This window comes from Pungitius pungitius, chromosome 17 (assembly GCF_949316345.1).
Source record: "Pungitius pungitius chromosome 17, fPunPun2.1, whole genome shotgun sequence".
Classification (NCBI taxonomy): domain Eukaryota; kingdom Metazoa; phylum Chordata; class Actinopteri; order Perciformes; family Gasterosteidae; genus Pungitius; species Pungitius pungitius.
In genome coordinates this window covers 9,123,120-9,136,914 of record NC_084916.1, presented here as the reverse complement: position 1 = coordinate 9,136,914, position 13,795 = coordinate 9,123,120, and the positions used below count along the sequence as shown (strand labels likewise).

Genomic DNA, 13,795 nt, shown 5'->3' with positions numbered 1-13,795 from the left:
CTTGTGGAGAACTCCTCAATGTGTAACTTAGAGAGACCTTTCCTCGTTACGATCTCAGTCCTCTTCACGGCTGCCAGAGAGCTTAGCTCGCCTCAAAACTTTGGCCTCGCTCCTCAATGGCTTCAGAGCAGCACAAAGTTAGCTCACTGTGGTTAGATAAGAGATAATCACTGAGGAGTTTGGTCCTCTACAGGGCACTTCAGCAGGTTCTCCATCCAGCACCAGCTACTTAACCTTGTCTCTAAAGCCTCTGTTACCTAATGACACAGCCTGTAGTCCTGGGCAGGCTGATTTAGAACGTGTCCCTCTTGTTCAAAGCTTCTTGGCATTTGAGCCCTGCCGGACTCACTTGTGCATATGTATCTCTGTGTGTGTGTGTGTGTGTGTGTGTGTGTGTGTGTGTGTGTGTGTGTGTGTGTGTGTGTGTGTGTGTGTGTGTGTGTGTGTGTGTGTGTGTGCGCATGATGGTGATGAGTGCAGAGTTGTGGATTGTTCTCCAGTCTAATCAATGTTATGCAAACCTATTAGTCAGAGGTTGCACTGCTAGTTCCACGGTACTCAGGGACTCACTGATGAGCCCTTACTTCTGGAGGGAATAACAATGGTGTCTGCTGCATTGAGTCGACAAAGAGCCACTGCGTTACCATGTCAGAATATGATGCATGCACGTGTCCTAAACGCTTTTAGACATGTATTCCTTCTCTGTGGTGTATAATTTTTGAATTCAGCACATCATTCTATCCGTCAGTGAGGTCAGGAGTTTGCTGAATCAGCAGCCAGCAGGACTTGTCAGTCTACTTTAAAAGGCCATTTAGAAAATGCTCCCTGCAACACTAGGTTGAATAAGCCCAGTGGCTTTGACTTCCACTAATAGTCTTAGGCAAAGCATGGCTCCCAATGTGCCTGTAAGGGAACAACTGTACTGAGACAGAGCAAAAACATGCTGGTTAACGTCTGTCTCATCAATATCATGGAATATTCAGTAACAAATGAGTTTATTATGTTTTTACTGTAAAGAAATCATAGTAGAGGTAATATAAGGGAATGCAAAAAAAGATGTAAACAAGAATGAGGTCTAAAACTATTTAGTGTCATCATTTGAATGCTTGCAAAGCACTAGTTTGCAAATATCTCTCATTAGGGAAAAAAGCCTGCAGGGCGGATAAAATACAAATTATGTATGCAAAACTATTGTTAGAAAATGACAAATGTTTTGGTAGGTAGACAACACAAATAAACAAATAAAATAATGCTTTACATCTCATCTTGTTCTTTCTTTCTAGGTTTTGAAGTTTTTGATTTTGATTATTTAATTGTTTCGATTCACTTTCAACATACTGCATAATCAAATGAATAAAACACTTGATTCATCATCAGGGCACAAAAAGGATAAAGAATAAAATGAACTTAAAGCTGAATAAATAAACATGTAATGTCTGTGGAGACAAAGCATACAGCCAACAATACATATAAATATATAGTAGGTTATAATTAATATTAGTACTATTTCAATATTATTTTTTCCAGAATTAATTAAAGTTATCACCAAGCACGTCAACGTTAATCCACTACCCGTCTTTAACTCTTCTGTTGATATTACCCTCGTGTACTATTTATTAAAACGTAAGGTTTTAAACGTTAATCGCGCTCCAGGTGCCGGGTTTCTCGTTGCCAGGACAACGCGGCCTCCCATTGGCCACTTGCCGTGTCACGTGACGAGGGGTTTTGACGTCAGCCCAGAGTCCGCTGAACGAAGCGGAGTCACGGAAGCAGAAGGAGCCCGGTAGACCGAGAGCACCCCCCGGACTCTACACCCTCACCGTCCGCTCCGGTGACGCGAGGTAATGGACTAAAAGAACCCGCGAACAGGCCCTCACAGGAACTCAAAAAGCGAGGTGAGTAGTCGCTCGCGCTGCTTTCGTCCCTCCCTCGCAGTTTGTCCCTTTCCTGTTACTTTTTAAAAAAACTTCTTCTTCTTTTTATTTGTTTGGCCGAGTGGAGATGCTTTTCACGGGGCACAACTATACTGCAAAACAGTCCACAGCTCCGTATTCGTCCGCGTGATAAAACGGCCATAATGGTTGCAGGTCAGCATGATCCCAGCAGCGGATAAAGCTTGACCCGCATTTCTAATTGACGAGGATTCTTCTTCTGTCCGACATGAACCCTCAGGGGAGCGGTGCTCCTCGTGTTCGATGGTGACAGAAAGGTGCAAAAGGGGTCCTCCTGCAACCACTCCGGGCATTTCACTCCGTGGATCAGAGGAGCATTATGGGACACTTGGCCCGACGATGCAGCGCATGCTTCATCTTGACAAGTGGAATTGAATCCTTGGGTGGATGTCCTCTCGTTATAGCATCAGAGTGTTGAATCGGTGAGACATGGCGTCAGATCAATGCTAAAATGATCAAAAAGGCGACGGATTGTGATGATCTGTGTATCTGTAGAAGTCATTCATGGAGACAAAAGGTGTGAGATTTGCTTGCAGATTCCTACTTTTTAAATACGAGGTGTTTTGGGTTGCTGTTGCTTGCTTTTAAACGAAACCGTGCATCGCTTATATAAGAGAAGTGACCCCACAGGAGTAGGTTTTTTTTATTTTTATTTCAACAAAACCAGTTGCAAGATATGTTTAGTGAGAACTTTTACAATTCCAAATAGTTTTCAACCCGATAGAACAACCCCAATTGTTCTAACTGCCAGTTTGATCTTTAACAGTCTTTTATACAAAGATAATATAAAAACAAGCAATCCATCAATAAATCATTTAAATTGTTGACAAATGTGCGTGCGCGCTGGCGATACGGCCGTATCGTCGCCCCTCCCCCCCCCCCCCTCCTTAATTCACTTAATTCACATATGTGAAAACTCACTTAATTCACATATGTGAATTTACATATGTGAATTAAGCACTCGCGGGCCACATAAAATGACGTGGCGTGCCACATCTGTCCTGCGGGCCTTGAGTTTGACACATGTGGACTAGAAGAATTGGCTCGTTTTGATGTGGGATGTTAACAAGAAGCTGTCATGGCAATTGATGATGCAAAAAGACATGAGTGGACAGGACACAGAAGAACATTGACCAAAATGGCAATTGGTTTTCCTGTTTTTGAGGCTTTCTGAGACCTTCATATGTTTTTCAATTTTTTAAGGAAATTTCAACCAAAACCCTAATTAAAATGCTGCTGTCGGCTCCTCTTCTCTCCTCATGCAGACCCACTGAGGTGCTGACACAAGGGTGGAGTCGGCATAATAGCCCCCTTGGTGTCAAAATAACCCCCCCCCCAAACATTTTAAGATGCTGAACTCATACAAACATCCACTAAATTAGGACGACGTTCTATTTTTGGGGGGGGCGGACTGACCACACTGGCAGCACTCTCTATAGTTATGCTCATCTGTGCAGAAGTCAGTGCTTATTAGATTTGAGTTTAACCTGTTTTTTTTTTTTAAAGCAGGCAGGGAGCCTGATTGGGAGTAAGTAAGGATGAGTGGAGGATTAAACAGAAGGAGGACGGAGCAAGAGGGACCTTCAAATGCTGAGATAAAGACCTAGATTGTGGCCATCGATAACATTTCAGGCAGAAAGCCACATTTCACACCCGCGTGCATGTGCGTGTGTGTGTGTGTGTGTTCAGTCAATGGACAGATTGACATTTCCATGTCTGGAGCCTTTGTCTTCTACAGCAGGCAAACAAAGACACATTGAGATATTTACTGCAAACAGCTCTCTCCTCGTGCAATCAGTGACAATTTGCTGCAAGTGTGTGTGTGTGTGTGTGTGCACGTATGTTTGTGTTTTTCCAGTTCCGAGTCTTGCAGCTCTGCCTGCCTTCGTGCAGTTTTTGTCACTGGCACTTATTTTGTGTCTTGTTCTCATTCACTTCCTCATAATGGCTCCTCTGTCATGATTGCGGTTTTCTGCAGCGTCTTGACGCACAAAGCTCTCCGGCTCACAATGGGAGCTCGTGTGTGCCGCATTATGGTGAAGTTGCTGCCTTTGGTTTCTTAAAGGATGGATGGGAGTTAGAGAGGCAAAGAATCAGTTCCAGTTTTTTTAAATTTGCTGTGATTACTTAAATCCCATTTGAAGACTTGTGGAGACTAATCAATTTAAAATCCATCAAAATCAGTTTGAGTTGTATTAGAGAATTGAGTTGTATTAGAGAATTGACTAACAATCACATTGTGACACATGATAAAACAAATACTAAGTGTGAAAGTTCTTCATCTTGAGTTTGCTCCAAGTAATGATTATTTTCATTCTAGACCAATCTGATGATTCAGTCTTTGCGTAATTGCATAGTCAAGCACAAAAATATTAAATTTACTAATGCCTTTATGATAACGAAAAGCAGCAAATGCTCAAAACAGAGAAAGTGGATTGAACAATAAATGAAAGAAGAAGAAAAATCTAATGTCCAAATATTTGCAGTTTATTTGCTTCACTCAATTAATCCACAAAATGTTTCCGCTCTAAACCGGATGACGTTTATATCACTGGACCTTCTGGCATCAAACCAGCTCACTTTCACTTTTACTCCTGACATCTGTCTTTGTAATCCCCCCCGCTTGTACTTTTTGTCTTTAGCGGCAGCTGTTCTGCTCCGCCAAAGAGGTTAGCCTCCTCACACGGACTGCCCTACAGATCGGACCAGCGGTAGACCCCCCCCCCCCCCCCCACACACACACACACAGACACACTAAATAACACAGGATATAGAGTTGCTTGCAGATATTCAAAGAGTCCGTCAAGCCGCTTGTAACGTGAGCGCGGGGGCTCCCAAAGCGACGCCGGGGCGTTTGGCGGTTGTTTGACACGCGCTGCTGGTCAGACGTGGGATGGCCAGTGGGCCTGCAGCAAGACCCCTGCTGCAGATAAGTGGGAAACGGCCTCGTAGTTCATGACTTCTGAGCGTAAAACACAGAAGAGCTCTGTTGTACTGTGTCGCACTGTCCAGGTTGTTTTCTGCTACAACAGCAGATGTTGGTTTGGGTGGTAACTGCCATGGTGTGACAGTGAAGGCCAAGTCTTCAGCTGCTGTCAAGTGGCTGGTTTTAAGTTTCAGGTTAAGAGTGTTGTTGAGGTCAGTCCTCTGATTCGCGGTTTATGAGTAGAAAGTACCGTACCGTGCTGCACACGCCTCCACTTTAATTACACCCGTGTTTACGGCAATCAAACTGCATGGAAATTCAAACTTCTTTATTTAATCTACACACTTGTGTGGATTTGCAAACTAAGACACATTTGTCACTTGTTGTGCATGAACTAAAATGAAAAGTCCAAATCAATGTTGTAATATTGTAGTCGTCCAATTCACATGACGTTGTGCTGTTGTCTGTCATGCTGGAGTCTGACTGGAGCTGCTTCCTCTCAGGTTTGTTCCAATTTGTTCTTAGTTTTTAAATATATCGTTACTGCTGAGAGGAACATTAATTATTCAATTTTGACCTTCCGGTGAATATCAGATTGCAGATCTTGCAGGTGCGATAATTTCTGGCCCGTTAGGTAGAGATGACTTGGCTCAGCACAGCAGCCCGATCACAGACGGGTCATGTTGCATTATGAATGTTTCATTCATGGACCCACTAGCTGTCGTCGGCTTTCTTTCAGTCACTCTGGCTCTCTGTTGGCCTCCCACATGCTTTTTTTTTTTTTTTTGCTCTCTCTACTCCGGGATTAGCTGTGGGACCTTTTAAGTTAAGATTTACCTGAAGGATTTAAATGGAGACTTCTGCCTGTTACATAAGTAGGCGACAAGATGTTCTCGGATGAACGTTGTGTCGAGTGCGTGAACGAGCCGACCACTCAGCTGCTGCAGAGCGGAAGCTTTATTTGCCTCGTAAATAGTTCCCGGATTTACATCGATCTCACTTTTAATTTTTTTTATTTTTTTAAGGTGATTTACTCAATGTATTACTTCATCAATCTATTTATGTACAGATTTTTTTTTAAATCAATACAAGAAAATATTGACCGTTCTTTTAGTGGATTTCTTTTGTATGATTTTTTTATCATAAAATCTTCTCAGATTAATTAATGATCAGATTACTTTCCAAAATCAGTTGACTGATGCATTCACAATTTCGTCTCTTTCAAAATTGAAATTGTGAAACATTTTACATTCTATTTCTTGGAAATGACAGCGAGTTATTTAGTTGAATATGATACGGCGCCGTTGGGTATGAACCCGTCCCAAAGTCCAGCAGGTGGACCTCGTCCCCGGCCAAACCGCCTCACACAGTCAACAACATGTTTATCCCGCCGGCGTCCGAAGCGGGCAGCCTGTCTCCCGCTGGATTAGATCAGCTAGCTGTGAGCCGAACAAAGGGGCCCGGTGTCCTTACCGGGTGAGACGGTAGAGACTCGGCTCAACCATGTGACCCGTGCACTTGTCAAAGCCCCTTTGATGTATCGATGCCATCAGAGGTCTGCCAGCAGCAGCAGGTAAGAGCCTTAGCTGTCACCCGAAGGCAGAGATCTGCGGGAGCCGCAAATAGCAGAGTTCTTAGGGATGACTCCTGGGGGGGGGGGGGGGGGGGGGGGGGGGGGGAGGTTCGGTGGAGCTCCTGTCAGAACATTCCTTGTTCCTTCACAGAGCGACAACTTCCATCTCCTTCTTTTACTGGCTGTGGTGGTGGTCGGTGGTGGTGGGGGAATGGGAACCCACAGGGAGTAGTATGCAAACTTCACGTGGAAACAACACCCAGCTGTCAGAGCACGCACTGTGAGAAACAACCTCTTCGTGATGGAGCTGCAACCAATTATGATCGCTATCAAATATCTTTGCTCCATAAAATGTCAGAAAATAGTGACAAGTTGGCATTGCAACTTTGTTGAAAAGCCAATAAGAGCAGCTATAGTTAACTTTCCCTCCCTCGTGCACAGTAATGGGGAGAGAAACGTGATTAGTGAATCGAGTCTGTATGATTAGAGCTGCAGCTAAAAGCAAACCAATAAGCCCCCAGTCGGGAGGGAAAGACGAGTAATACGAGTTTCGTTATTTTTTACGGCTTGTTGATCATAGGAAGAGGAAATGTATGGTGACTATGACAACTGAGCCTCAATAATGGGCACGCTCTGCAATCCATTAAAACTATTAAAATGCAGATTGCTCGATATGTGGCATACCCACCTGAACATTCATTTTTTTAATATGATGCTGATTGTGTAATGGACAATGTCCAAGAGTCTTCTCAGGGAAATGTGCCCGGTATCGTGTACTTAAGTGGAAACTAGTTAATACTATTTGTCCACGTGTATGTCTGCACACATACACCTGAGAAGAGGTCCGACCAGGATACTATTACCCAATAGATACTAAGCACCTGTGTGGTTTTTTTTTTTTTTGTTGTTAATGGCCCTTCAAATGCAGAGGTTATGACTATACAATGATAGATTTATTGGAACTAAAGCCAGCGATTATCGGTACAGATTCAACATATTGAATGGGGGAAAAAAATGTCATCAGAAATATCTTGTTTGTTATAATGGAAGATAAAAGAAAAGCACTGCATTCTCACAATTGAGGAACCATAATCGTCAGCATTTGCTTGAAAAATGACCGCAAAGATTAAAATAGTTCCTGAATTCTAATGTAGCGGCCGACACGCTTCCTGTCTGCGTGTTGAAGCCCCGCCGCGTGGCTGCCGGTGTGCTTTTGTTCCAGGAGTGATGAGTACGTAAACTGGTGTTAATCTCCTTTCCACGGCGCTCCAGCATCCACGCTGGCACTGGAGTGGACTCGTTAGTGGTGGCTGCCACATTGCTGCAGCCCATTGTTTACTCTGAGTTCATTAGAGGATTAAAGCGAGCGGTTTATGGAAAATGCAAGTGTGAAACAATTGGAAGAGACGGCCGAGTCCTTGAATTAGCGGTTAACAAAACTCCCGCCTTCATTCCTTAATTTATTAGTGTGGAATAGTGTTACTAAGATCCTCTTTCCTGTTGAGTTTGTGACTGAAGCAGCACTTTTGAATCATCTTTCGCTATTTGTTATTGACAAGAGGCGCATATTCCCACTTGTACTGTAAAGTAAACATGATGACTGCTCTTTTTCAGTCAGACTCAATCAGTCTAATCAATGGATCAACAGAGTGTGAACTTAAGTCCAGTCAAATGTTTTTAGAAGCTTCATAGAAGCTAATTTGTTTCTTTATGTGTATGAACTCTCTCATATCCAACTTTTTAACAATGCAAGCAGAGCAACAGACCGAGGTGACCGATCTTCATTTGGAACAAACTACCTGTAGAGTAATTTCCTTCGGCCTGACCTCACACTGCTGATGTTATCTGTCATTATCCTCGGCTAAGCTTAGAACAGCTTCCCTCCTCTCTTTGGAGAGCTCAGCTCGCGGTCTGACCGGGAAAGCGCTAAGCACATCAGCTGCAGGGGTCTCCTCCTGAGCGGGCTAGTGTGCATGCTCGTGACGAGTTAACTTCATATACCCGCGTATGTTTCTGCAGGTCACACAAAGGGGGTGTGTGTGTGTGTGTGTGTGTGTGTGTGTGTTGATGAATCGGTATCATAGTTTCTGCAGGAAACGGAAGTTGCATTCTGCACAGACATGTGACCCGTGGACTGTGAGCCGTGCCTGAGCTCCGTGCGAGTGTGGTTGTGCACCTGTGGTGGTTGGGAGACTGAACTTGGCTGTGCGTGTGTGCAAAAAACCGCACACTCAACTTAATCTTCCGGCTTTTCTATTATCTAGTCATGGCAGGTTTTGTGTTCAAGTTTATTTGCATTTTTTAATGAAACGGCATTGAAAGATAAGTGCAGTCCTCAAATTGACAATTAATTTGCTGCCTTATAGAAAAGCCTTATTGGAAAGCATTATTACAAGTTTGACAAGTGACCGTGATGCAGACACAAAGATGACAGGAAAACACGTTGTAGTCCGCTGTTCATATTGAATTCTGTAGGTGTATTAATGTATTTGACATCATTGGTGTGGTCTCTTCTTGGTCGGGTTAATGGGAGCCACTTCGACAGCGTCTCATACCGTGAGTCATTTAGTTGGTAGATGATGGCCAACCTTGTTTTTAGCAGTGGGTAAAGGCAGATATTTCTCTCTGGAGTCCTAAAACAAACCAAAACAAAGAGTTCATACTAAGAGGTGGTAATGTGTTAGTGTTCCAGCTTAATCCAATGACACCGAATGGACACGGTCATCTTTTGCAATTTTTACACTATTTCTGGTGTCTTATGACTGTTTTAGTTTGTATTAGTTGTTTATGCCTCGGTATCTTTCCCCTCTTGTATCAAGGTTCTTTTCAGACCATTTCTAAGGTGACATTTGGGTCTCCTTTTTTTTTTTTTTGCACTGTCAGCAGTCCAAATCGCCGCTGCCCTGACCTCACTCGCAGCCTGACACACCAGCGACCATGGGCAAGCAAAACAGCAAGCTCCGCCCCGACGTCATGCAGGACCTGATGGAGAACACTGACTTCACCGAGCATGAAATCATGGAGTGGTACAAGGGCTTCCTGCGGGACTGCCCCAGCGGGGCGCTCTCCATGGAGGAGTTCAAGAAGATCTACGCCAACTTCTTCCCTTACGGCGACGCCTCCAAGTTCGCCGAGCACGTCTTCCGCACCTTCGACGCCAACGGGGACGGGACCATAGACTTCAGGGAGTTCATCATCGCCCTGAGCGTGACCTCTCGCGGCCGGTTGGACCAGAAGCTGAAGTGGGCGTTCAGCATGTACGATCTGGACGGGAACGGATACATCAGCAAGGCGGAGATGCTGGAGATCGTAACGGTGGGTGGCTTTTTTTGCTCTGCTTTGGTTTCTCCTATCTTAACTTCCCTCCATCCCCTTTTTGTTCTCTCAACTTTGCACCATATGTTCGTCAGCTTCTGCGTTGGGCGCCATCAGACCGCCCACAGCAGCGAGGGAACCGGCGTCATTTTAGAAGCCAGCAGTTCCTCTCTGGTCCTCAGCTGTCTCTAAAATAGACCTGACTGGTGTATTTCTGGAAGGGAGCGGTCCTCCTCTGATCCTCAGATGGACCGACTGCTACATGCAGCAGCTGCGTAGTTTTAGGAAGAGCACCCCCCCCCCCCCCCCCCCCCGATGGTTTTCTCAGCAGCTCCGGTGTTGCTTTAGAGCAAATAGTCTCCCACAGGCTCCTCGTCTCATTGGACATATGGTTCAGTGACACACACACACAAACACGTCGTTACTTCACACATCACTGTGCTGATTTGAGCTGTGCCAAAGAATGTGTAATCCAATTCTCCCATCAGTGTCCTTTATTTATACTGTGTCTGTGTAAAGTGAGCACAAGTGCACGCAGGCAAAATATCTGTCAGTCCAATAAAGGGCAACATCCAATGGATATTTTTAGTATTGATTCATCTATTTATGCATTAGTAATAATGCAGTTTTATTATTTGATTGTTCGCTACAGCACCTCCTCTTAGCACTTTTAAAATATTCCTGTCACCTCTGCAATCCGAAGGGATGTTGTAAAATTTCTGTTTGTGTTTGACCAACAGACCAAATCCCAAAGAAAATTTACTGCACACACCACCCGGGAAAGCTTCACGTCATCATACACTACAGGCTGTAACATGGCTTTTCTGCTTGATTAATCACTTAAAGTCGAGAAAAGTGATTCATATTTACCATTTGAGCAATAATAAGCCCTCCATCATCTTCAGGTTTCTGTGACCTCCTTCTCTCAGCTCCTAAATATGAATTTCATGGATTGTCTCTGACATGAAGACGAGACCCATACTCAGGCATTTTCTATTAATGAGAATTATTATTTGGTAAATCATCAGTTGAGCATCATAATTTGTTTTATTTGTCATAAATAAGTTGATGGATCAGTATTCTATATTCTTCTGCACTTATAAACGATTCAGCTGATGCAATCTTGCAGTTTTGCTTTTGCTAAAATAACTGATCTGACTTTAGACTCTTCATGATGATGTTTATTGTTTGGAGTCTTCGACTGATTTATTTATACTTGGAAATGCATTGTACCCACTTTTTTAACCAACTCTTTTAAACTTCAATGAAAGCAGGTTATTTAGGGTGACTTGACCATTCTTACTGTGAGAAGCATTCAACAGCTTTATTGTGATCATGGTGTCTCTCTGTATTCAGGCTATTTACAAGATGGTGTCCTCAGTAATGAAGATGCCCGAGGACGAGTCCACGCCCGAGAAACGCACGGACAAGATATTCAGACAGATGGACACGAATCGAGATGGTCAGCCTTCCTCCGACTACCTCTAGCTCTGCTTAAGGGTTTTTAGCCTAAACTGCAGTTTCTTTAATTGGATCTCATTCAAACATTTTACTTAGGAAATTACAGTTTGGGAATTTACTACTTCTAGATCCTAATACTAGTCTTTACATGGTCATTTGTTACATATTCAGTTTGCTCATTTCAACTGATGACACTCTCTTTATCTCGCTCGGTCTCTCTCTCTCTTTTAGGTAAACTTTCCCTTGAGGAGTTTGTGGAGGGAGCCAAGAGCGATCCCTCCATCGTCCGGCTGCTTCAGTGTGATCCAAGCGGTGCCGGCCAGTAGAAAACCTTTTCTCCCCAATTATAGTTGTATTAGTCTGACACATTTTCAACATCTCTCCCAGCTGACCCACCTGATATTGTGGACATTTGATCCTTTGAGCTGTAGAGGCACATGCGCGCGCACAAACACAAACACACACACACACACACACACCTAATCAACATGCGTCTATTCATACGGCAGATACCAAAGGCTGCTACGGAGATGATGTTTGAGCGCCCACATGCACACACTGTACATGTGCCTCTAGGCTCGGTCAGAAGCTGCAAACAACAAAGATCGCGTACGCGGTACAAATACAACTCAATGGACTGAAATCCCATCAAAGACTTGTTAAACCCTGCATCAAATGTTTTCTCTCTCCGAGAAGACGGACGAGCCAACGGATTCCTCAGGTTCAGCCGAATCCAAGTTTGCTGTTCTGGGTCTTTTATTTCCATTTTTGAAAGCGTAATTTCTTATTTAAAGGCAATCATGCTCATTTTGTTCTTTTAACTGACTCGGGTTGTTGAGTGATGAAGGTCTGAATCTCTCAAAGTATTGCAATCCAACTCCACGTTAACGCTGAATGAATGAAGTATGTGAGCCTGGGGCGACAAGTGTTCACAGCTTACAGTAAGGCTCATGAAGACGGGCGATCCGAGGAGTTTAGTTTTTAACCATAGAAGCTGATTTTATTTTTTTTAATATATATTTTGGAGGAATGTTACTGACACAGATTTATAAAAGAAGGGGAATATTTTGACCACAGATAAGAACCATCTGTTCCTTTGCCAGTGACTTTTATGCCAAGTTCTGTGTCCTCATACACACACACACACCACATAAACACTCTCTCTACGGATGAATACATGAACTTGATGTATGCATGTAAGCAGAGTTGTGATTCTCTCAAGCTTTACAAGTGCATAAGCAAAGAAAAGTTAAATGCTCTGTGGTTATATAGTAAGTTACTTGTATATTCTTTACTGTGATCAAATTATGGCGAATTTCTGCAATGGAAGAAATTCACTTAAAAAAAACTTATAAATTATTGAAATCTGATGATAAACATTTTCTTTTCTTTTACTTGACCAATTTGATGTGAAAGAAAGCTGTACAGTGTATTCACTCATATTTATGCTATAGATGTTAACAAGGAGAGGACCACACATATTGCTATGCATTCTGCTTTAAATATATCCACAGGTGTAGCTTCAAAATTACAGATCGGTCCCTCTACTGACATCTTATTTCCTTAACATTGGCAGTCATTCATTTAGTCTTGTTTTAAACGGTCTCATTATCCTATGGCTCGTTGAAGTGCATAAGTAGCATCCGCTCATCTCAAATTTTGTGCAAATGTAACTACGGCTTTTGACTGCGCTGAATTTGAATTACATTATAATTAGAGACAATTTGAACACTGCTAGGACACTGGAGAGTCCAGATATTTGCATGACACTGACTTTGGTAGCGAGTAACTGCAGAAAGCCAATTCACTGATAGTGCTTCACTACTTCCATTCTGCGTCATCTTCGCATGTCGTCTGTATCGAAACCAACCATGCGGTGCAGTATCTTCACAGGCGGATGAATGATGAAAAAACATTGTGATAAATTCTCTGCGCATTCAAGTCAGCGATCTGGTGCGTCAGTCCCACATTTCACTTTAATCTTGTGGTCAAGTGCCAAATATAGATGAATTAAACAAAAAAAAGTATCAGTATCGTATCCATTTATTCTGTACAGTTGTTACCTGTCGAACAAAAAGTGTTGTCACTATCATTTTGTATGGCATTGTGTTCTGTGTAGAATGTCCATTTTGGTATTCAAATAAATTGTGGGAAAATGGCTTACCGTCTCCCTCATGTGTTTTTAATACATGACGTACAGCGTAATAAAGACATAAGTAGCCATGACAAAGACTTGCTTGACTCGAGATGGTAATGCTGCGTTGGCTTTTGCACCACTTGGTGAGGGACTGAGATGACTGGACGGGGTGGATGGCTTGTCTGTAAATGTCGTGGTTTCCAGAGGATACATTTTGGTTGGATTGGGGCTGTAAAAACAGTTGCCATGAAGTAAAGAGAGATAAACTACAGGTACAGTGGCCGATGACACGACCTTATAGAGGCTACCTCATGTCTTGTTTTAACCAAAAATTACAGATCTATGTTGACACCTTTTTATTAATTTTCCAATACAGCCAAGCACATGAGACCAAGTGCCATTTGTCACCTGAACAGAAGTGTTTTTAATCC

At 43.1% G+C, this 13,795-nt stretch overlaps 1 protein-coding gene across 3 annotated transcripts; it reads left to right on the top strand.

Moving 5' to 3' along the window:
* The first annotated feature begins 1,718 nt into the window (after nt 1–1,718).
* On the top strand, nt 1,719–11,724 carry LOC119219427 (neurocalcin-delta B). Of its 3 annotated transcripts, none has more exons than XM_037474632.2 (4): nt 1,719–1,895; nt 9,338–9,766; nt 11,123–11,228; nt 11,459–11,724. In XM_037474632.2, the coding sequence occupies exons 2-4, from the start codon at nt 9,389–9,391 to the stop codon at nt 11,551–11,553; spliced, it is 579 nt and encodes a 192-aa protein (XP_037330529.1). In that variant the 5' UTR covers nt 1,719–1,895; nt 9,338–9,388; the 3' UTR covers nt 11,554–11,724. The 3 variants fall into 3 exon arrangements, with proteins under 3 accessions (XP_037330529.1, XP_037330527.1, XP_037330528.1); XM_037474630.2 differs by having other exon boundaries at nt 1,720–1,895; nt 9,335–9,766; XM_037474631.2 differs by lacking the exon at nt 1,719–1,895 and adding an exon at nt 6,251–6,451 and having other exon boundaries at nt 9,335–9,766.
* Nucleotides 11,725–13,795: the final 2,071 nt, after the last annotated feature.

Coding starts and splice junctions, on each gene's coding strand:
- LOC119219427 (XM_037474632.2), top strand. CDS start 9,389: ATGGGCAAGCAAAACAGCAAGCTCCGCCCCGACGTCATGCAGGACCTG. Junction 9,767..11,122: donor AGATGCTGGAGATCGTAACG/GTGGGTGGCTTT, acceptor CTCTGTATTCAG/GCTATTTACAAGATGGTGTC. Junction 11,229..11,458: donor GATGGACACGAATCGAGATG/GTCAGCCTTCCT, acceptor TCTCTCTTTTAG/GTAAACTTTCCCTTGAGGAG.